The sequence below is a fragment of the Choloepus didactylus genome, chromosome 13 (assembly GCF_015220235.1).
Source record: "Choloepus didactylus isolate mChoDid1 chromosome 13, mChoDid1.pri, whole genome shotgun sequence".
Classification (NCBI taxonomy): Eukaryota; Metazoa; Chordata; class Mammalia; order Pilosa; family Megalonychidae; genus Choloepus; species Choloepus didactylus.
This window is the reverse complement of record NC_051319.1, coordinates 83,786,451-83,810,801: the sequence shown is the minus strand read 5'-3', so window position 1 is coordinate 83,810,801 and position 24,351 is coordinate 83,786,451. Positions and strand designations below refer to the sequence as shown.

The 24,351-nt window shown below is 51.5% G+C and overlaps 1 protein-coding gene across 5 annotated transcripts in view; it reads left to right on the top strand.

Annotated features, from left to right (window-relative positions):
- NRG2 (neuregulin 2) overlaps positions 1-24,351 on the top strand; it is a 340,647-nt gene that overhangs the window by 284,265 nt on the left and 32,031 nt on the right. For all 5 annotated transcript variants that reach the window (XM_037802313.1, XM_037802314.1, XM_037802310.1 and 2 more), the window contains exon 4: positions 17,987-18,158. In XM_037802313.1, coding sequence (XP_037658241.1) covers positions 17,987-18,158 — 172 coding nt within the window. The remainder of the gene's footprint in view (positions 1-17,986; positions 18,159-24,351) is intronic.

The following is a 24,351-nucleotide window of genomic DNA, read 5'->3' as shown; positions in this document are numbered from 1 at the left end:
GGCATCACTTCCACCTCCTCTCTTTCTGTGCCCAACTCCCCAGGTTTGGTCTCCAGGTCTGGCCAGGCCCCAGGTAGCCCTGGAGACCCCAGAGACTCTGCCCTTTACCCAGTGTCCTGGCCTGCTCCAGGCTCTCCTAAGGAGGACACAGTCCAAAAAAGCCTTGGGATCCTATCCTGAGGAGGCAGAGGACTGGCTGGGATGATCTTTGACTTGGATTCCAGTTGGGATAGCTGTAAGGGGACACCTCAGGCAGAGTGAGGCAGGCAAATCGCAGGCTCAGGCTTTCTGGGAGCCAGAAGAGGGAGAGCCTTTGCTATGTAACCCTTTCAGCACCACACCCAAGCAGGAGGCAGGACGCTGTCCTTTCCCGCAGTCCCTGCCCAGTGGCTTGTGGAACGGGCAAGGAGCAAGCAAGCGGTGTCAGTGTCTGAGTTCACCTCAGCAGGCCTCGAAGAGGGGAGCCAGCTGGTGCTAGCAGCTGGGGCTGGCAGAGTGTGTATGATGGTGGTATGTGTATGTGGGGTGGGGGGGAATGGGGGGGTTGTTAAGTCGCCTGGGGCACCTGGGTTCCCTCAGGCTGCAGCTTGCCCAGGCAGGGAGGGGCTCCTAGGCCACATACCCCTGCCGCCAGACACAAATGGTGGTTGCATAAAAGGTGTTCCCCAGATGGTGGCGTCCCATGGGGTTGAGACCAGATCTGCAGGGATGAGGATGCAACAAAAACTGCCTCCAAGGTCCTAGGGAGGGAGGGGGTTGGGGGCATGGGGCAGGGTTCCAACCCTTCTGGGCTGGCCAGTGGGCTTCATTTTGGAACCTTCCTGGGCCCATCTCTCGCTGTCTCCCCACCCCCGTTCTGTCCTTAGCCTGGCCCTCGCTGGGGGATCTCCACTCTCCCCTCCCCAGTTATGATCCTCTTCGCGGGGAGATCTGTGGCGCTCTGTCTGGGCGCTCATCCTGCCTATCTCGGTCGGCCCGGGAAGGGGACCCGGGGCCCACAGCCGGGTCGCCTGCAGCCTTCGGAGTCTGAGCTGCTCCGGGAGGGGGGCCGCCGAGGGCGGCGGGCGCGGGAGGGGAAGAGTTAAGGCTCGCTGCTCCCCTCCCCCGGAGGGTGTGACTGCTTATAAGAAAGGCGCCGCGCTCGAGCACTAGGGCTGCAGGCGGCGGGGGCGCAGCGCCGCAGCAGAGAGCGGAGGCCATCCCTGCCTCCCGCTCCTCGCGTCGTTCCCACCGCTTGGGACCCTGGGCAGAATGTCAGAGACCAGGAGGAGGGGCCGAGGCCGAGGCAACAAGCACCGAGAAGGGAGGAAGCGGGAGCGGGAGCGGGAGCCGGAACCCGGGGAGAAAGGTAGGGCACCTCGGCGCACCCAGAAACCCCGTTTCGCTGGAAGAAACCTGCCGCCCACTCATCCGCCCCCAGCGCCGCGCGAATGAGTTTTGGGCCATGCGTGCAGCCACCGAGGTGACAGGCACCGAGGAGCGTGCGTGCCCGAGTGGACAGGGGGCTGCGCTCCTGGAGCCCGTTGATGGCTGTGCGCGCCTGTCCCTCGGAAGCGACCGAGGGGGTTGGAAAGAGGCGCTGCCTGCCGGACGGCCCGCCGGTATCGACCTGCAGGCGAGGAGCCCTGAGCGAGTGGCAGAATGGAGCCCGGGTGGGACCGACAGAAAGACAGCGGACCAGCAGACGCGGGGTCTGGCCGCCGAGCGCTCCGGGAGCTGTCACTGCCTTCCCTTCCTCAGAGGGATTCGTAGCCCGGTGTGCTCCAGGCTCCCCCCAGCCTTGTGCCACACCTTCAGGAGTTCTGTCCGGCATTGGAGCAGGGGCAACAGCACCCGCGGCCCCCCGAGACTCCAAGGGGATGCCCGGCCAGGCCTGTGAACCCCAGGGAGTAGGGCGCTGAGCTTCTATGGCAGCTATTTCCCTCAGAACTGGACCATGCGGTGACCCGTGGACAGGTGACCCCCTCTGCTCTTCAGGAGTGACTCCCTTGGGCCCTTGTGTCCTGTTCCCAGGGAGGGAGGTGAGAAGAACCTCTGGGTGAGCCTAGTGGTGGGCTGAGACCAGCTTTGGCGCCCTCCTGGGGCAGCTGCAAACTGAGGGAGGATGTGGCCCCTCCTGGTACACTTGGACTCTCCAGGGTAGGTCTGAGGCATGCACATCTTCTCCTCATTTGCAGTGGAGCACAGTTGGAGAAACCCTAGGTGGTCACTTCTTGTTTCTTCTTCTGGCAAGTATTTTATTAATGCCATTTTGTATTAGTCAACAGGCTAGGCACCTTCAAGTGCTCTCCATTTAATCCTCAAAACAGACCTGAGAGTAGGTGGTCCTATCCCCATTTTACAGAGGGAGTAACTGAGGTTAGTGTCACAGAGTAAGTTCCAGAGATAAGTCTTGGGGCTTCAAATTAGCATTTTCTGGACAATGATGCTATCTTGCTGGGTCTCTATCCCCTCAAGGGAGTTCCCGCCAGAGCTGTAATATAAAAATGGCTTCAAAACAGCACCAACTAGGAGTTGAGAGGCCTCAATTGTGGTTGAGAATTTGGCCAAATCCCTTCTCTTTTCTGTTTCGGTATAATGAGCAGGGGAGGGGAAAGCAAGGTAGCTTCCAAAATCTCTTCCTGGGAAGAGCCTAGGATTTAGACATGGTCTTCAACCTGATAGAAGCAGCTAAGGAAATTTAAAGGCTAACGCTGTGTTCTCTTCTCTTTAAAGAAAGCCTCTTTGCTTCTTTCTGCTGGGCAAGTATGACTAGGAGTCCTCCCTAAGGAAGCAGACACTATTGATCTGCCTTGAGTCGTATGTGGGTCAGCTCAAGCTAGGCTCATACAGTGGAATGGGCTCCTAATTGGAGCCTGAAGGAATGTAGGGTACCTCTTTTCAGGATCACAATTTGTGGCGTTGGCTCAGTGAGACACACACACATTTTATATGGCTGGCTCTGTAAGGGCATCCTCCCAATATCAAGGATGCAGAAGCAAGGCTGGTAGCAGACCACATGGTGAACTTCAGCTTGTGGGAATCACTAGTGCCAGGGAAATGAGCATGCCTGCTTCCAAGGGTAGAATACACACTGGGGCAGGGACAGAGGTGAGGGAACACTGAGAAGGAGATTCCACAGGGCTCTGTTATCTGGTCCAGTATCTTTCACCCCTGTGAGGAAGTCCTTCTTGATATCTAACTGTAATCTTCCCAGTTGTCTTTCTCTTCTCTGCTTCCTCTTGTTCCCTGTTTCCCAACGGGCAGCTGCTCTTCCAAGTTCCTTCTTTCAGTGAACTGGCTGGTGAACAGATACCAAACAGACCCAAGGCCTGGGCTAGAGGAGCTTTGGAGACCTGGGACACTCTAAAATAGGGAGGGCATGAAGGAAGGTCATGCTGCAAAACAAGATATCAGGAGAAAGCATCGTGTCAATGAGAACCAATGGTCTTTAATCCCTGGTATGTGACCAGAGTGGTCTGATTTCAAGTCTGATAGGATGGGTGATTAAACTCATGATGGCCTACAGGGCTGGAGATCTCCTCTCCCCACTTCCCTCTGAGCCAGCCAGGGTCTCTTATTGAGGAGGGAGAACATGGACACTGGGCAGCTGGAGAAGGGTCTCAGCCAGGGCTGGGCCACATTTGGTTGAAAAGATTGGGAGGTGCAGACATAGGAGAGTGTGAGCAAGTTATTCACTGAAACCTTCAGCATAGGTGGGAGGAAGGAATCTGGAAAATGGGAGGGAGAAAGAACAAAGAGAGAAGGGAGCATTAATTAATTGGCCCTCCCCAGCACACACCTAGGAGTCCCCCCATCTCCTCATTGGCAATACCCTTGCAGAAGGGGATACCCGTAAACACACCCAGGCCAGTGTGGAGAAATGGGCTTTCCCCTGCCTCGGCAGCAGGAGTTCCGGGTGGGGCTGAAGTGCAGGTGTGAGCTCTGCTCCATGACTCACTGAGAGTTCGTGGGGCAGATGCCTGGTATCTCTACCTTATCCCAGGGGATTGGGGGAGGGAGGTGGCTGGTACAGCATTGCCAGCTTTGGCAGCAGTTTTGCAGGGTTGGTGGGTAATAAGCCCACTCATGGTGTAGTGAAAAGGCACGGAAGTCAGGTGCCTGGGATTCAGCCCTGCCCTACCTCAGTGTGACCTTGGACACTGCCCTCCTTCTCTCTGGGCCTCAGGAATGGGCTCTGCCCTCAGGGTTCACCTTCTGCATGGCAGAAGCAGAACCAGAGTCTCTGTCCTCGGGCCCAAGGTCTCTGAGAACCCAGAAGAGGGAGCTGTGAGATTGGAGGTAGGGGGAGGTAGAGGGGGGTGATAACCCTGTGTGTGCTCCCTTGGAGGTGTTGTATTGGTTTGAGGAGTGACTTTGAAATTGTGTTCTAAGTTACTGGACTCTTCTTTGTGCCCCCTGAAAGACTGAGGTTTGATGGAAATGTCCCCTCTGCTCAAGCTTCCCTGTGAATTGGGAATCTGTGTCTGGCCACTGGAGAGCAGGAGGCAGGCTTTGGTCTTCACCAGCGTGTCCTAGAGTATGAAGGTGGATTAGCATCACTATCTGAGGGCTCTGGACACATCTCATTTTAATTCCCTGGGCACACTGCTCTTAGACACTTGGGCCCAAAGAAATCTTTGCAAGGTCTTTCCTGTCTTTCCCATCCCTCTGCCTCTGGTAAAGATTGTGCCCAGACTTTTAGAACAAACTGCGTCTGTAGGCTGTCCCAGGCCAGATCAGAAGTGGGAATGTGCCCATGTGCATGTGTCTGAGCATCATCTGGGGATTACTCTTGGCAACCTCCACCTCTGGCCTTGGCCCTTGTCTGACCCTGCTGAGCTGAGCACCTGGAGTGGTCCTTCCACTGCTCTGGGGCTCCCCCTGTGCCTTATGCTCCGCTTCGGCTCCCTGGCACCTTGGGGTTCATTAGGACAATAACAACAAGCAGAGGGTGACTTTGTTCTTCCTAGCCGTCTTTTATCCTGAGAGCTCAAAGCAATTTACAGACCAGGACTCATTGGTCCTCAGCCCAGGCATTCATTGGGGTGAAGAAGAGAGCTCTATTACTTCCAGATGGGCACAGAAGTGGGGTAGAGGTAGAACAATGAGTCACCTGGAACCATGGAGCACTGACCCAGGGAGGCAGCTCCAAGACCCTGAGACTCAGGTGGCCAGAAGGTCTGGGATAGAGCTAAAATCCAACTGTGGACTTCAGGCTGCAACTAGAGGAGACATTCTCCCTTAAAAGATATGAGCTGGGCCCTTCTTTCCCCCAAATGGAGACCCAGGTCCGCTCTCACCTGGGTGGGCTCTGTGAACCGGGGCTGTTGGAGGAGGAAGAAGCAGCTTCATAGTAAGTACAGCCCTTAGACTTAGATATTGTCGGGAATCCCAAGGTGAGCCCTGTTACTGTCCTCTGTCCTTGGCGCCAGGAGCTTCAGGGCAACAAGGCAGGGTAGCCGTGACCTAGGGCAGTGCTGGAGTGCTGGTCCAGCCCCAGCAGTCCTAGCCCTGGCCTCAGGATTGGCTTCCCCAGCGTGGATAGCCATGCCTGGTCAGCCCCACTTGCTCCTCTAGCCTCCTCTGCTCACTGACCCACAAGGTAGACTTCAGGGACAGTTGGCATTGGGAAGAGAGGCTTTTCTTTTTCTTTTTTTTTTTTTTTTTTTTAACTCTGGCATAGTGTTGCCAAAACTTGAGACCTGGGCCCCATTAGAACCATGTTCTGTTGTGTTTCCCCACCCTTTCTGAGCCTGTAGCACACCCTTCATAACTTAGCAGGAGAGAGGGACAGCTTGTCTTCCTCCAGCCCAGCCTGGTCTAACCATCATTTATCAGCCTTCCAGGCCCTGGAACTACATGTGCATTAACTCAATTTTGTGTACCCAATTCTGCAAACATTAACTGATCTCCTACCATATGAATAAGTCAGATAAATCACAGGAAGCTCTGGTAGACAGATCCTTGCCCAACTACCTATTACTGGAACCAAATGTGAGGCCAGCGATGTATGCAGTGTATGGTGAAGAGAGGAATGATTTGTTCTCCTGGGAGGGTGGAAGACAGGCTTCACAGAGGAGGTGACATTTGAGCTGAGCCTGGATGGTGAGTAGGAACTCACCAGGGAGAGAAGGGGCCTTCCAAGCAGCAGGAACATGTCCCTGTCCACCTTGCACAGGGGGTGGAGGTGGGAGGCAGGTGGTAATAATGACAAGAGCAGCTATCATTTACATGCCGGTACTGATTCTATGAGGATAGGTATTTTATCATCCTCATTTTACAAATGAGAAATGAGGCAGGGATTGTCAATGACTTGACCAAGACCTGGCAATGAATTAGTGGCAGGAGGTGATCTTAAGCTCAGAGCTGCCTCAGCCATGCACAGTCCCTGGCTCCTGGCTCTTCCACTTTCTGAACTCCTCAAGAAAAACAAGCAAAGGTCAGAGGATGCTCTGTTGGTCCACTGGTCAGAGCAGGTCCTCCCCATCAGAATGGCAGATCAGATATTTATGTCCTCGGCTTTTGTTAATCATAAAGCTCAGAGGGTAGCACTCCCTCAAGGAGCTCATGTTGTGACTGTGACAGTAAGATGTGAACAGGAACCATGGAGCACTACCCAGGGAGGCAGCTCCAAGACCCTGAGCCTGAACCAACAGACAGGAAGCTTGAGAGGGTTCCTGGGAAGTTTGAGGTGACTATTGTCAAGCAGTCTAGCTAGGACCTGAGCTGGGAATCCAGGGAGTCAGATAGATCTAGCACCAGGGCCCAAGGGTGGGAAGATATTTGGTCCTATGGAGCCCCTTGTGCAAAAAAATGAATGTTTAAACCAGCAGGAACTTGATTTAAATTATAACCTGGGAACTTGTTAGATATGCAAATTCTTGAGCCCTGCCCAAGACCTACTGAATCAGAAACTATAGGGATGGGGGCCGGTAATGCGTGTTTTAGGAAGCCCTCCAGGTGATCATGATGCATACTGAAATTTTCAGACCGCTGGTTTAGCTGGGTGGCCCAGTCCTCCAGAGCAGATTACTGTAGAAGGCCAGTCAGTCCTACAGGGGTTTACCCAGCTCCTCTGTGTCAGGCACAATGCTTCGAAGGCTGCAGTGCTGATTGAGGTACTGTTGTTGAGGAATGGGCTCACCACCTTGTGAGACAAGAGAGACACGGACAGAGCAGTTACAAGGCTGGTGCTAGCAAGTGCTGACACAGAATGGATTGAAGGACAGACTAAATCCAGTCAGGAGAGTTGAAGGAAGCTTTATGGAGGAGGAGATGGGCTGAGCTGGACTTTGGAGAATGGGAAGCACTGTAGTAGATAGAGCTAAAGGGGCTATGAATATAGGTTGAGGAAAACACTTGGGTGAAAGTGGAGGCTGGGGAACAGAGGGTATTTGGGAAATAAAGTGCAATCTTGAAGGTGTAGGAAGGAGAGTATGCAGGAAGGAGAGACCAATGGGGCCAAATGGAATTTCTGAATGTAGGGCTAGTGAGTTCAGACTTCATCTTAAACAGCAGAGAGTGAAGGGTGCTGAGAAGGGGGGCAATCCAGTCAAAGCTGTTCTTTAGGTACCACCAGGCACCACCAGTTTGTGGAAGGATAGGCAAGGGGAAGGTACAGTCTGGAGCTCCTGAAGTAGTCCCAGCTGAATAGTCAGGATGTGTGTGTAGAGGCGGATGGGCTTTGCCTCAGGATAGCTCACTCGCTGGAAGCCCTTTGGAAGGATTCTGTAGGTTTGGAACTCGTCAGGGTCCTTGACTTCTCTCATGGCTGGCAGGCAGGGCTGGATCTGGGCTCATGGTCCCATCCCTTCAGTCTACAGATGGAGAAACTGAGGCCCGGTGAGAACAGTCCACATACCATACAAGGCAAAGGGCTTGGCAGCTAAAGGGCAAGAAATGGGTAACAGCTCCCTGAAACACTCCTGCCTCCCCTGACTGCTGCAGCCTCATGTCTCACCCCTTGGACATAGTGAGCAGTCAAATGCAATTCCTCCTGTTTCCTTGAATGCACTGTGGCATTCAAGTGTGGGTCCACCCCAAAGTGGGATAGGAAGTGTAGGCTTCTCTTTCTCCACAAAGCCTTCCCTAGTGCCCTGGGGAGGAGGAGGGTTGGTGCATCCTTTGTGCCCCCTCAATGTACTGATCCCACTGTATGGGCATCACCCCACTCAGCTAGAATCTCATGAGGGCTGGACCATGTCAGTTTGACCCTCAGCACCTGACGTGTGCTGAGTGCTCAGTATATACTTGAACAAACAAAGGAGGATGTCCTCAAGCAATTTCACCCAGGTACATGGAAACCTAGCTGGCCTGTTTGAGGAAAGGTAAGCTCATGGGAAGAGAGTGCTCTGGCTGAGCCACCTGCCCATGTCCTGGGACCCCTTAGTGGTTGGGCAGTCTGATAGGCCAAGCAAGAGTAGTCTTTCAGGGGAGCCCCTGATTTCATTATCTGCTCAGCTATTCTGGGGCACATGCCTGTTTTAGCCAATGGGAAGGGAGAAGGACGAGTTGGAAAGGAGTGATAGGTGGGAAAGGGCTCTGGGATTAGCCATAAAGAGGTCCCACTCTCCCCTGAGTGCTTGTAGCAGGCTTGAACTGGGCCACTTAGAGGCACCTTTCCATCACAGTCCAGCCTTATATCATTAATTCATTCAATCAGCCAGTACTCATGCAGCATCTATTCTGTGCCAGGCCCCAGGAATAGAGCATTGCTCAGATACATCCTCTCCCCAAGGTTCCCACAGTCTAGAAAGAGATAAGCCTGCTTTACTCAAAGGTGGGAAGTGGCTCAAGCCCCAAAAAGGGCAGGTAAAATGCTTGGGGAGTCTGTGTGAGGCAGAGATTAGCTTCTGCTGGGTGAATTACAGAAGGTGGTGGCATCTGAGAGTTCTCGAGGGATTTAGATTAGTAAGAGCTGCCATTTATTGAGCTATCTCTCTGTTCCAGGCACTGTGCTAATCTCTTGACATACATTACCCCCCATTTAATTCTCACCACAATCTTAAAAGGTAGATAAGATTTTTCCTGTTTTACAGACAAGGAAATAAAGGCTCAGAGAGTTAAGCAACTTGCCTGGTTATTCAGGACACTGGGCAGAGCCAGGATTCAAACCAAGACCTTCCTGATCCCCAGCCTGTGTGTCTGACCCTTCCCTACTCTGCTGCTTCTTTGGGGAATGACATTTGGGGTGGGAGGAAAAGCACAAGCAGAGGGCATGGCGGTAGGACAGAATGGGTATGTTTGGGGAGCAGCCAGTGATTTGGTTTGCCTGGAGCATACAATTCCTGAAGGGGAAGAAAAGTAGACAGGTGTGTTTGTGAAGGGACCTATTCACTGACCCAGCGAGCTTTCTCTGACGGCCCTGGTGGCCTTTCTTCTACAGCATCATGGAGCCAGTCAGGGTTTTTTGAATGATGGAGAGGCATAAGGAAGTGAATCTGCCAAAGGCCGGAAAGATGGAGGAGGTACTCAAGATAGGGAGGCTAGTGTACTGGTGCTGGTGGGTGGGCAGAAGTATGGCCTGAACCAAGGCCATTGCAGATGATGGAAGGGGGGTTAGGAAGGTGAGAGGCTCAAGGTTGAATGGCTTAATCTTTGGAGGGAGTCAAGAGAGACAGAGAGTTGTCATAGGTGAAAGATGACTGAAAGAGGGAACCCAGGAGAAAGTGCAGGCCTGGGAGGGAAGATGGGGAGACTGGTTTTCCACATGTTATTTTCGAGCTAGTGACTAAATACCCAGGGAGGGAGGCAGTGATTCATTTTGTGGTGAGTTCTTTCCAGGCCCCTCTCCCTCACTAGTCTTGAACACAAGGACCACATCTCAGCCCTCCCAGACCCTCAGAGTGCCTAGGCCAGGGCTGTCTGCTTGTGGTGGGACTTAAGGGAGGAGGCAGGGCCTCTGGCAGCCTGGGCCTCCTGCACCCACCAGCATTTGTTGAACACATCAGGCCCCTATCTGAAACTCAGCATTTTCTTGAAGTCTTCTACTTTTTGTCTTAAAAACCCATGTGAACTTGACATTCTACTCCATCATATGTCTGTTTGTCTTAATGCAAAGGTGCTGCTTTGCCTTACTAATGAGCTTGGCAGATCCTCCAGAAAGAGGCCCAGATTGAGAAGCTGGTCTTGTCTGCGTGTACAAGGTGCCTCCCTCCCCCATTTTCCCCATTCCCACTACATGTCCCCATGACTCAGGGCTTCAGAAACAACTCTCCCCAGACAGGCTGAGGAACAGGGAAGTGTGGACCCATCCCTGAAATAGGCTATCCTCCCCCCCCCACCCCAAGCAATGGGGAACCTAGTCCAGCAGCGGCTCTTCTCCACAGAGGGTTCTTCCAGGCCAGGGCCCAGGACTTTGGACTAGAGCCCAGCCTTCCCCAGTGGGGAGATACAAGGGAGTTTGGGAAAATATGGTAATGGCCTCCCAGAACTGTCATCTCCACTTTGTCCCTGACCTCTACCTTTGGCAGCTGAAGAGATAATGATGGCCAGAAGCCTTCTATCCTTCCATAGAGAGCTTTCTCTTACTCTATTCCTCTAAAATAGACAGAGTATACTTTACAGATGAGTCAACTGAGGCCCAGGGAGGCACTTACCTAAGGTAATTTTGGAGATGGACAAAGACCAGAATTGCTGTCCTCAACTGCCTCTCTCCTCTGTCAGTCTTCTGTGTTTACTCTGGATGTCTGTGGCCTGTGTCCCGCAAACTGGTAAGAACCTAGGAAAACTGCACTGTCTATGCGGAACTGCCAATGCCTGCTCCAGGTACAGGGCCTCTGGTAGGTGAAACTGCCATCTCCTGCAGACATAGGTAACATCCCTTCCACTTCCGCCCTCTGCTGCTCACGTGCCCATGACTCAGTACTGAACTTAAGTGGGAACTGCAGTGTGTACCTGCCTGTTTCCCGGGACTGGGCATCTCTGCCCTGGCCTTGCGAGAATCCCAAGGAGGCCAGCATTTCTGCCAGCATGCCCGGCTCCTAGCACAGGACGTTGGGGTGGGCAGGTTGTTGGCTCTGGTGGTCAGACCAGGCCCTGTGCGTGCTCTGCCTTCAAATTGTAGGACTCGGTGTCAGTGGATGAATGCTTCTGGATGGGCAGGCGAAGCTTTAAGGCAGGAACCATAACTATTGGTAATGGTATTGCCAGGTTTGTCTCCTCCTCCTCCTCCTTCTCTACCCTTACTTCTTTACTTGCCCTCTTGGTACAACGTCTGCCTCCACTCTTTCGCTCTCTTGCCCAGCTAACCATCTCATCTCTTCTTTATGTCATAGCTGAGATGCCAAGCACCTGGCTGCTGAGCTGAAAGCCCATCAAGTCTTTCTGGCTTTTCTTGGTGCAGGGAAAGTGATATTTGTGAGGCTGTGCTCCCCTTCCCGTCTCAGTGGGAGCCCTTGTTCAGCCCCATACCCTGGTGCCTTGTACATCACCCAGTGCTTTGTAACTGTCAGATGTGGATATTTGTTGGATGGATGTAGGAAGGCCAGGCCAAACCAGGCACTGGGCTTGACCAGGTTCACCAAGAACTGTGGCTTAGGAAAATCCAAGAGGCCCAGCTGGGCACACACTCCCTTTGGGAGGCCTGTCCTGTATCAAATGGCTTTTCTGCAGGCCAAGGGGAGGATACCCAGCTGCCCATTTCACAGAGTATGCCCTCCAAGCCCACTTAAGCCAGCTGTGTTTTTAGTTGTTTTTTTCTTTTCTTTTCCCATTTGAACTTGGAGTCTGTAATTAACCTCCAATAGGTTGCAGACACTTTGTGGGTTGGAGAGGGGTGGGGAGGGGGCTGACCTACAGCCCGCCAGCAGCAGGACGGTGGGAGACTTTGATGCCAGGCCAGCTGGCCACATTGTCTCCAGGTGTTGCCCAGCAAAGGGGACTGCTCAGCCTTAGTCATGAGGTGAGGATCATTAACCCTTTTAAGAGTCCACTGCCCCTGCCCCCTAGTTGCTGGGAGGGAGATGGGGCCAGGTCCTCCCTGGCTGGGTTGCCTGGCCATGCCCTGGGCGTCTGTCTTGCCCTCAGATCTCTGCAGGCTCCGCGCCCACCGCCCACTGTTGAGAGGAATGAGGTCAGGTTGCTGGCAGCAGCAGCACCTCTTGGCCTCGGGGCTGGGATGTGGGAAAAGAGCAGCCTTGGCTGTTGTTTCTGTTGTTGCTGGGATCTTTAATGAGGAGCTTTTGGGGGATAGCCAGTCAAACAGACACAGGCCAGATGCCCTGGCTTGGCACCAGGTGATGGGGAAGCAGAAGTCACCCGAGACCCCATGGCCCTACGCAGGGCCGCTGTGGAGATGAGTCTTAAGATTATATGGAACCCGTCCTCAAGGGCCATCTTTTTTTGGAGACCTAGGTCATCCTTGAGATATCTTGCCAAAGGAAATCCCTCCTTTAGAGAACCCAAGTCCTAGTCCTTAGGTGGGCATTTTTCAAAGAGGCAGGACAAAGTGACCCCTGGCCTTCCCCCAACCCAAGGAGTATGGGAGCTCAGCATTGGAGGCCTCGTGTGAGGAAAGAGACAATAGGGAAATTGAGGGGATTGCTGCCTGGACCTAAGGGCCCACCCAGGTCATCAACTTGCCACCCACAACCTCCATCTGTGGGGAGGGAGCCGCCTCAGGGAATCAGGGTGTCAGCAGTGGTCATGGGGCAGGGTGTTGGGAATTCCACCCATTTCTTGTGCACACAAATCTTCCCCTTGCTTCTGCCTGACATCACTCATCTGTCCCTCTCTTATGCTCTGGGCCTCTGAGTGAGAAGGACCCCCAGCCCTCAGGACTGTCGTTCTTCCCTGGGACCCCAGGCTGAATCTATAGAGAAGTTTACACCAGTATCGTTAATAAGTGTAGAACATTGGGGACAACCTAACAGATTTGTCTGAACAATGGAATACTATGCAGCCAATAAAATGACTTATATCTGTATTTCTAGATTTGGAAAAATATTTTTACAAAATGTTGACTGAAAAAAAAAAGTGAGGATATAAAAACATGTTTAGATAAAAAAGTCTTTCAGGAGATAATTGTAAATGTTGACAGTGGTTTTCTCTCTGATAGTAATTGAATTTTTAAATGATTTTTTTCCTTATTTGTACTGTTCAATTTTTCTACAACAAAAATGTGTTTTTTGAATGATAAATAAATAACAGATGGGGGAAAGCTAAAGTCCTTGGGGAGGAAGGGGTGAATACTCCATTTATGGCTAGGCAAAGCACAGAACCTGGCATGTGGTAGGCTCTTAGCAAAAACATATCAACAGCACGGGGATGAGTGACTGCCCGCTGTGCTGCTTCAGCTCTTGCCCTGACAGGGTCCCATCCCTCCCAGGGAGCCTGGTCTTTTGCTTGGTTCAGTTCTGGCCCTAGACCCTTTGGGGACACCGTATGATGGTCTCCATACCTGCGCACTAGCATTGCATTCTGGGTTCTGGGCTGTAGAAGAGGACAGATAACACTGGACCCAGATCGGAGAAGGTACTTATGCTGGGGGCCAGAGCAAACAAATCCAGACTTCTCATCCTAGCTCACTCAGCCACATCACCTGGACCCCACCTACCCCTCCAAGTTCCCCTCACAGCACCACTGTTTCCCACTGTGCTCCAGCCACATGAGTGAGACTCTTTTAGTCCCTTTAATTCACCAAGCTCATTCCCACCTTAGGGCCTTTATCAAAAGGCTTATTACTATCTCATATTTCTTGCTGATTATTTGTCTATTGTCTATCCCCCTTACCAAAATTCAAATTCCCTAAGAGCAGGAAGCTTATCTGTCTTGTTTACCACTATGTACCCAGGGCCCAGAATGTTTTGGCATGTGGTAGGTGCTCGAGTCATACATTGGATGGAATGGGGAACAAATGAAGTGAATAGGCTCTCTCAAAAAATGGCTGTTGGGTCGCACGGGATTCTCACTAGATGGGGTGGGATCCTTGTGATCTGAGATGTGGTCCTGCATGTTCCATTGGCAGCAGGAAAAAATTTGAGTTCCTTAAGCCCTCCAAATTGGAGTCATACCTGCTGATTCTGGGGTCAGTCTCTATGCAACCACCTCCTCCATCATTACTACCACCATTAAGCAGTGACCATAGGCACAGTGAATAGAGTTGCACCAGGACTCAGGTATGGAAACAAGGTAGTAGAGTGACCACTGCCTCCCTCCACCAGGTGCCAGCTTGTTGGGAGGGCAGTGGCCCTGGAGGTGGGGCACAGGGATTCTTGTCTCAGAACTGCAAGAAAGGCCAACATTTTCCAAGAGGGGGATGGTGCTCCTTAAAACCTGAGAAGAGCTCTCTGTGTCCCCAGTTCACACAGAAGAGGGGACTCGCTGGAGGTCACCAGTTGACCAAGAGGTTAGGACATCGGGTGCCAACCCCAACTTTAGGGTAAAACCACTTGTGAAGATGCGTTCAGTTTGTAACCAGTCACTGAGCTATTCATTTACAATATGTACACTTGTCTGTCTGATTGTTATATTTCCAGAAACATTTAGAAAAGTACCTGAGGTGCTCTTTAAATCACATATGCCTGGACTCACTCTCTCAGGTTCTGCTCTAGAGTGTCTAGGATATGTCCCAGGCACCTGTATAATTTTTAAAGCTCCCCATGTGATTCTCGTTTGCAGCTAGTGCTAAGAACTATTGATAAGGAATGACTGGGGACCCCCAGAGCAGATGCAGGAGGGTAGGCACTGTGGGGAAGGGGGAAGGATGCTAAGGCAGGGCTTCTATCACACTTAGAATAATAAAGCTCTAGAAAATCCAGCAGATTGGTAAACCTGGGTGTCCAAAACAAGGAAAAAAAAAAAAAAAAAAAGGAACGAGCATTTAAAACATTTGAGAAGCAGGTAACTGGTAGGAAGGAAAAAAAACATTGTAGCAAGAGGTTAATAGCCTTAATAACTATAAAGATCTCTTACAAATCAGTAAGAAGATGAGCATCCGATAGAAAAACAGACTAGGAACTTGAACAGGCAATTCAAAGAGAAGAAATACAATGGACCAATACACTATGAAAAATGTTCAGCCTCACCAGCAATCAAATAAATGCAAATTAAAACAACAAAGAGATGTTATCTTTTGCCTAGCTAATTGGCAAAGATTAAATACATGATAATACCTGGTGTTGGTGAGGTTGTGGAAAAAACAAGCACTGTCATTCACTGCTGGTGGGAGTGCAAATTGGTTCAACCTTTCCAGAGAGCAATTTGGCAATGTGCATGCAGAGCTAAGGAAGATTACATAGTCTTTGACGTAGCAATTCCACTTTTAGGAATATCGCCTAAGGAAATAATTGTGATAATAGTAACAATAATACCTAACCTTTATTAAATGCTCTCTATGTGCCAGACTCTACAAGCATTATCTCATATACTCCTCACAGCCATCACCTCACGAGGTCAGAGATATTATTATTACCTGTATTTTACAGATGAGGAAACCAAGGTGCAAAAGGATTATGTAAATGACCTAAGGACAACACCCAGCTAACAAGTAGCAAAACCAGGATTTGAACACAGACAAACTGAATCTAGAGCTATACTTCTTTTACAGTGGGATACCCTGGATGTGTGCAAAGATACAGAGTTGCAAGGATATTCCTCCACGGCCGTTTGTAATTGGGAAGGGAGGAAGAAAATATGCTAAATGTCCAATGGAATTGGTTGCACAAATTATGATATACCCAATGGAATATTATGCAATTAAGAAAAGTGATGCTATAGAAAAAATGTGTGTGAATACATATGAATATTTGTGGTATTTGTTTGTAAATGCATAAAAAATCTCTGAAAGGGTATACAAGGAACTGATAAAATTGATTGCCTCCTAGAAAGGACACTGGGTAGCCATGATCAGGAGCAAAGGGGAGACTTTTTTTTAAAGCCAGGTACCCTTTTGTACTTCTTGAATTTTGAATCATGTGAATATGTTATCTATTAAAATATATACATCTATAAATATGTGTGTGTGTATATATAATGTTAGAGAATTTGCTCTACATAACTTTATCGTCTTGAAATATTACTAAGGCCTCCAAGCAAAACCCTTGCTTGGTTATCAAAAAAGAAGTCACTACAGATACTTCTTTAACTGTGTTTACCCCCAGTTTACATGGGGGTAAACTGATTTGTTCATGAAATCCTTTTTCAAATAATATCTATTATTATCTCTCCAGATACTCATATCCTATAGAATGCAGTTTGGGAAAAGCTATTACAGAATAATATTTAATGCCAAGGGTAAAAGGTTACATTGTTTCACTAAATGAAAGAAACATGTTGCTGGCAGCAATCCCATTTTGTTTGACTGTGTGTGTGTGTGTGTGTGTGTGTGTGTGTGTGTGTGTGTTTCTAAGTCCGAAGATAATATATGTTTTCTTCTTTTTATCTGTTTTAAATTTTCTATAATGAACAAAGTTATTTCACAACAAAAAAAACATTTTTTAAGCCTATATAGTATGGTTTTTAAGGTTTTGGGAATCCCTTTTCTTCACGTTCCCTCTGGCCCTGCACACCCCACTCGTGCTTACCACAAGCAGCAGCTCAGGGTTGGGGTCAGTGAGGGGACACTCTCTCTAGCCAGGTTCTCCTGCCTTCCTCTCTCCAGAACCAGTTAGGCCCAATGTTAGAGCTCTGGGCCCCGAGAAAGGACCAGTGGCCCAAGTGGGGCTGCTCAGTCCCCAGGCAACTCCCTGGTCCCAACCAACCCTCCCTTTTGCTTTTGGGGGGCCCTTAACCAGGGTCTCCATTCCACAAATAGAGATGAGGCTGCAAAAGCAGACAACACCAGCCAGGTACCCACCTGGCTCACTGCAAATCCAGATACCTGGACTTTGCTGCCAGCTCTGTGGCCTATGTGACCTCCACCACATCTCTTAACTCCTGTGCATCTCAGCATCACCATCTATGTCAGTAAGGACACTTGCCTCACAGAGCTCAGGGACAAAATGAGAGCGTGCATGAAAGTACTGCACATCCTGCAAAGGGCCGGACCAGTGGAAATTACTACACACTCCAGCAGGGAGCATTGGCTTGCCCTCACCTTCCTGAGAACAGAGTTTTGTTTAACTCTGTTTAAAGTGGGGGGACAGGAGCAAGGAGGTGAATCATAGGAGGTAAGGGCATGTGGAAATAGAATGGTGATTAAGAAAAATGGGCAAGCCCTTAGCTTTGCATTTGCAGCCCTCCATCCATGGTTTGGCCTGTGCCTATCAGTGTAGTCCATGCCTTGCTCCCTCAACACAGCCTCTCCACTCTACCCATTCAAGTCAGCCCAGCCTGGATGGACCACATGTGATTCTCCAAAGTCACAGTACTCCCTCTGTCTGCCTTACCTCTTTCCCTTCCCCTTCTAGCCCTCATCCTTTCATCCTTAGCTAAGTTAGCTTCTCCCCTAGCCTGGATTGGGGTCGCTCCTCTGGGCTCCACATCCCACACCCCAGACCTCCATGGACTATGTGGTGATGTCATTGCCATGTTACAGCTCCCCTGCTAGACTGCACTTCCTGAGGGCAGGAGCTGTGTCTGTCATCTTGGCCCCTGTCTCCTCTGGGCCCAGCTCAGGCCTAGGGGTCTGGGACAGGAGTTAGATGATGAACACTGAAGTCACGGAGACTTGGGGTTGCATCCCAGCTCTATCACCTTGGGGAAATGACTTCATTACTCTGAGCCACAGTTTCCCCATATGTACATGTGGCTAATCATTGCAGTGAACTCCTAGGGTTATTGTCAAGAGTTTATAAGCTGATGTAATGTAAAGCATCTAGTACCTTTTCAGGCATAAAGGAAACCTCTCCATAAGAAGTAGCCACATTGATATCACTGCAGACTCTCTGTAAATACTTGTTAAATTGAATTAGGAAAGGGCACCAGGAGGGCTGGCTCCCCCAGGCTCACCCCTCCACCTCACCAGACCCAGCCCAAGGACAGTGGCCTCCTGGCCCTTACCCTTCACTGCTCAAACCTGGCACCATCACCACCATGCTCACCTCCGTGCCTTGTACCCCCACAGCCACCCAGCCCAAGCTGAAGAAGATGAAAAGCCAGACAGGACAGGTGGGTGAAAAGCAATCACTGAAGTGTGAGGCAGCAGCTGGTAACCCCCAGCCTTCCTACCGCTGGTTCAAGGACGGCAAGGAGCTCAACCGCAGTCGTGACATTCGCATCAAGTATGGCAACGGCAGGTGAGCAATATCCATCCCTCCCTCCATCCATCCAGCTGCCCACCCTTCTCCCTGAGAAAGAGCGCTCTGAGCTAGACAGAGCCCAGAACTGTTCCTCAGACCCAGTCAGGATCCGCCCCAGCCCTTCTCCACCCAACTTCCTTACCACACCCAACCTTCTCCTGCAGGTCGGGGCCCCTCTGGTTATGTTGGCCCAGTGTCTTACAAACTGTAGATATTTAATAAATGTCTCTGGATTGCTGAAGGCAATTTGACTGTTAAGGCCAGCATCACCTGTGGATTGAGGATCTGGAAGGCCCCTCTTGTCCCTAAAATTTTTTCTCAAGGGAACTGCCATAGTCTAAGAAAGCCCCACCATTAAGCAATCTTTGCTGAAAGTCCCTGATTCCAAAATGTCTCTGGAAGGTCACACATGATGTTGGGGTGGTTTCTCAGTTTAGCAAGCTGTTACTTAGCAGAGAGTTAGGTAAGGGAAAAGGATACACTGCTTTGAGTGGTGGTATCTGAGTGCTTTGAGTGGTCGGTATCTCAGATGGTTTGCCCATATGAAATGGGAATTGTCTTTAATCTTTGAATCAGTGCTCCAGGGAAGTAAGTCAAAAGCTCACTGAGTCCCCAAACTGTGGAAGATGGCCTGTCTTCCCTATTGGGTTAGTAGGGAAGGGCTTCAGGCACCAGAGAAGCCAGGAACCCAAGGGCAGCCCTTCATCCATCTCTTGCTTCCCACAGCCCCCGAGTTGCTGTTGGAAGGCAGGACAAACAAGGGGAAAGCCCCCATCTGCCAGCTAAACAGCAGCTCTGCCTGACTCTGCCCTGTCAGCACCAGGGCCAGGTGGGCTTCCCTCTCTGGCTGAGGAGCACACCTGTCTTTTCTGCCCCCTCCAGAGCAGCTTATAACCACCCTCTCCCTGCCTGTCATTTTCTCCTCCCTCCTCCCCCCACAAAATGCAAACGCAGATAATTTTAGAGAACCCCCAGCCTGCCCCACCACAGAAAGTGATGGAAAGAAGGCCAGGCTTTGACATGTGGTCCTGGCTGTGTATAGCCTGACCTTGTCCCTTAGTCTCCAGACATTGTGAAAACTGGGTGTGAGAGTCAGTGGTCTGTGAGATCCTTCCAGTTCTCTGACTCTCCTTCCAAGAATGGGGAGGAAAGAGAGAACTGGTCACCCCAGAAAGTAATCCAGGCAGAAAACAAAAAGAAATTTAAAGAAGCATTTGGTTAGGGCAGAGGTTGTAGCTGAAAGAATGATGCTTCCTAAGGAATTTGGGATGGGGCGATCGAGGGGAGGGAGGCATTTACCAGAGTGTCCCCAGTCTACAGCGTTGGCAAGATTCTGGCTCACCTGCTGAGCCCACCCCACCTGTTCCCACTGTCATGCCAAGACTGGCTCCAAGCTGGAGAGAAGAATGGACCAGCTCCCTGGAGCTATAGGGACCGCTGTCTTCCTCCAATCCGCTTTCTGGGAGATGACTTCTCCCCCTTGTTGAATGGAATTGGGAAAGGGACCAGGAGGAGTGGTGAAACAACACAAGTCAGGAGAGTGTGCTCTCCCTTTCCCTCCTCAATATGTCCATATGTGTCCTCCCTCCATTCCTACCCCCCACATCCCACACCTCCCACTCATACTCCCACAACACCTCCCACATCCCAAATACTTCCCACACCTCCCACATCCCTAGTACTTTCCACATACCCCACCTCCCCACATACCCCACCTCCCACACCCTTTACCTCCCACACCCCAAATACTTCCCATATCCCCCACCTTCCACAACCCCACACCCCCCACACCCCTCACCTCGCACACCCCAGATACTTCCCACACCCCCCACCTCCCACACACCATACCCTACTCCTTTGACACACCACACACCTCCCACACCCCACACCTTTCACACCCCACATACCACCCACTCCACACACCTCCCATGTCCCCCATTCCCCACACCCCTGCCCCTACATCCCTACACGCTTTCCACACCCCAGACCCTCATTCCCTCCTCCCCCGCAACCTCAGACCCCACTCGCCCACACTCCCCTACCCCCCACACCCTCGCATACACATAAACACACCCCCTCAGGCACTTGTACCAGCTCCTTTCTCTGGTAATGTCAGTCTTTCTCTTCTAAAATGCTTCTTCCCACATTACTGTTTCATCTTCTACCTCCAGCTGTTGCCCCCTCTCCTTTTTTCCCTCCACCACCACGTGGGGTAAGCTGTGAGAGTTAGTTGTAGGCACACACACTCTCATCCTTTCCCCTTCTTTGCCCTGCTGCATCTGCCTTTGTAATTTTATAATGTGCTCCAACAGATTCAATGGATGTGGCTCTTGAAAGACCCTGGTGACCCCCGAGCCTGCCTGTCCCCTGCCTCCAGTTTCCCGGCACTTGCTGACCTAGGCTCCCCCTGTGCCCTCTGCCCTGTGGTGCTTCTCCTGGTTCTCCTGCACCTGGCTGCTCTCCCTCAGTCTCTATCAAGGTGGAAGCTTTCTTGTGTTTTTGACTTCACACCTCCGTCCCTCCCCACCTGTGGATCATTTCACTCTTTTTTGGTTAGTTTAAAGATCTGATGACCCCACTCCATCTCTGGTCTTTATGATTTTTTTACCCACAATCCAGAACTGTGCTGTCAGCTGCCTACTAGACACCACCCCTGAGATACCCCTTTCCCTCTTCATTATGCCCAAACATGTCCTCCCTCATTCCTACATTTCTAACTCAGAATGCCCCAAACTCACCCCTTCCTTCCCTTGTCCTCTTTAGCCCCGCCTCTCCCTCCCATGTCCCCTGTCAGATGTGACAGAACCAGATTCCCTGCTGCCCAACAACCCCTCCCCACTCCTTGCCATCAGCTCCACTTGGATACTACATCCCTGGAAGGAGGCCTCCGTCTCCCCACCTGTCCATTTCTCACCTGGTCTCCCTGCCTCTAGACTCTTTACTCTGCCCCACTCTTGGCCACTCCCCACCCTTTCTGGGCCACAGGTCCCTTAGTGAATTCATTTCTGCATTCAGTACATACATACCGAGCATCAACTATGTGCCAGCCACTGTGCTAGAGGCTAGGAACACACCAATGAAAAAAACAAGGTCCCTACCTTCATAGAGTTTCTAGTCTAGCTTCTAGAATAGAAAGCCTGGACTCTTCAGAAAAATGTGCCTTATACACTCAGTTTGGCTTGCAATTCTTGAGGTCCACAGAGCCACTGCACTGACCCCAGTGAATGAATGCCTGACATCAAACAATCTTTCTAACATGGACATATACCTGATCATTCGTTTATTTACTTGACACATGTTGAGTGCCTACTGTATGCCAGCTCCAGCCCAGCTTTTGGCACCCTTCCACTTCTCCCCTTCCTGCTGTCAAGTTGCTGCCTCCTCTGTTCCCAAACACCTCTGCACCAGACCCTTGGTCAAATGCATCGTTTCCTTTCATGTCCCTGGGCCTTGGCCAAGCTGTTCTCTGTGCTGGCAGCTCCCCTACCCCTCTCATCCCTGGCAAAGTTCTCTGAGGCCCAAGGTAAATGCCATATCTTCTGGGACACCTCCCTGAGCCTTTCAGGCAGCTCTTGTTGTCTCCTCCCACAGTGCCTTAGACGTGGTTCCATTGCATTGTTGGGGGGCTGATTGGATCTCTCTCTCCTGCTAGCATGAGAGAACCTCAAAGACTAGGCCCCCATACACACCCCTGTGCCCCTTAGGGCCTGGCACAGAGGAGATCTACAAGAAATGTTGAATTAATGAGAATCTTGCAGGACTACTTCTCCTCTCCTGGTTGCAGGGTCCCACGGCAGCTGGGCAGGAGGCCCTTTGGGTTGTCCTGGCCTTTGAGCAAGTCCCTGTCCTGGTCAAGCCTCAGTTTCATCTGGCAAGTGGGTCACCCAGTAAAGAAACAGTATGGGTATGGTGGTATGGGGGCCCCCTAAGAGCCTGATGTGTGCCCCTGCTCTCTATCAGGGCGCTGTCCCATTTGCTGCATTTCTGAAACTTCCTGGTTCCACCTCTCCTGTCCCTGGGCTTGCAGCACTGAGTTGTTAGCGGTGGAGGAGTGGGCCATGGTAGAGAACTTCTGATTCCCTTGACCAAGGTCCCCTCAGAGTGAGTTGAAAGACCTGCCAACTCCACACACTACCACCTTCGTACACATACTTCCCAGGCATGGGGACCAGGAGCAGGGGCAGAAGTCTCCCTTTTGGCAAAACCTTCCCTTTCCTTCCTGCCCACACTGGAGCTTACACTCCAGCTGCCCAGGCCACGCTCTGTCTAACATCTCCATGGGCCTGCAGAGAACCCCCTCCCCAGCAGGCTGCTGTCTGTCTCTGTGCCTGCCACACTGAGGTATCTTACCCAAGCCTCCCTGTGCAGGAGAAAACTGCCACCACCCCTTCGGTCCTGGGCGCAGGTCCCTCCCCTGCAAAACCGCATGTTCCCTTATTTATGAGGGGCAGGCTGGAACAGGCCCCTCCGGCAGGCAGCAGGAGGTAGGAGCTGAGGAAAAGGTGGGGACAGGTAGAGGACAGGCTGCCCAGAGAACTGGCTGGGGAAGCAGGGGAGGGGCGTCCATGGCAGGGGACAGGCCTGGGTGAGCCTGGTGATGGGGCACCTGGAGCGCAGGCATTGGGGGAAGGCTGGAGGACATCCTGGCTCCTGGGGGCTCCTGACTCGAGCTGGGAGTGAGGAGAAGAGAATATAGTGGCCCCAGCTCCTTCGGGGCCTGAGAGCCCCACAGAGCCCCCATCCTGCCAACTCTGACCCCAGAGTCTCTTATGCCTCTCTGGGGTGCACCTCCCTCGACCTGCCAAGATCATAAAAACAGCTGGTAATCCAGGACGCCTGCAGCCAGAAAATCTAGGGGTCATTTTTTTCTGTCTCCTTGCCTCTTTCTTGCTCTTTAAAGAGCAGGTCCCACACCTTCATGTTAGGAAGGCCTTCCTTAAAGTTCTAGCTTTTATCCCTTCAGATATCCTGTAAGCCTTGCTCCACATTGTCTCACTACATATGATGTCATGGAAGGGAAAGTCTTTTGAATTCAGGTGTGGGCGACAAGGAGGCTCGGGCTTTGTGTCCTCTATACATTGACCCTACAACCCTCAGATGACTCCCTGCCCTGCTTTTCCTGTGTGCAGGGAAGAGCTGGTAGCAGGAGAGTGACAGGAGCCGTGTCCTGGGGAAGCAGGCTTGATGGCATCTAATTAGGCTGGAGCCAGGCAGGAGATGTTGTCTTGGCCAGAGGGGCCTCCACATCTCTGTTTAATGAAGGCAACAAACTTTAATTGACAGAAGATGGTTGTGGGCAGGCACCAGGCCAAGGAAACAAGACCAGCTTGAGCCGGGAAGGCTATGGAGTAGTCGGGCCTCTGTCACTGTAACATCGGTGAGAATGTCACACAGCAGCAGGGCTTATTGACAAGACAGTCTCGCAGCAACTCTGTTTGGGGGCTCTTGATGTGAGGAGGTCTGGGAAGAGGCCCACCCACAGAGGCAAAGCCAGAGCCCAGGAGAGAGGGCTCCAAAGCACAGGCCCAGGGAGGGGTCATGGGCCCATTTGCCGTCTCCTTGACCCCTGGTCCAGCCTCTCTGCTCACCTCCCCTTCCCCCTGTGTTTTACATCCCTGGACTCAGGGCAGTGGCAGATGTGCTACCCTACCTCAAGTTTCACCACACTACAACCTGCAACACGTATTCCTGGTCCACCTTTGCCTTTGCCTTACTGTGTCCCCTTGTGCAAATCAGGAAGCCCCTCAGGACTAAAAAGAGGAAGATGTTACATCATGTAAAGAAATTTTCATGCTGCTTCTTGTTTACCCCTGGGGGCCAGGCTGGGGTCCCAGGCTTTTATCCAGTATCCAGGCTGGCCCAGAGAGCACTGGGGTAAGGGGAGTGGGCGGGCCTGTGAACAAACCCTACAGAGCCTTTATTTTGATAGGGCAGGTGCAGGGAAACTTAGTGGAACAGAAGAAGAATTTCGCAGGGGCTTCAGAAAGAACAGGAAGACCTGGAGCCCTGGAGTCACGGGCTGGGGACCCTGCCCAGGCCCAGTCCCACAACTCTCACAGGGGGGTCTAACCCCAGTTTCAGGCTCCCCAAGAGAACCCATGGTCTGCTGAGGGGCCCATTCCTACCAACTCCAGCTCCTCGGCCCCCTCTGCCTTTGCCTTACTGTGTGCCCTTGTGCAAGTCTGGAAGC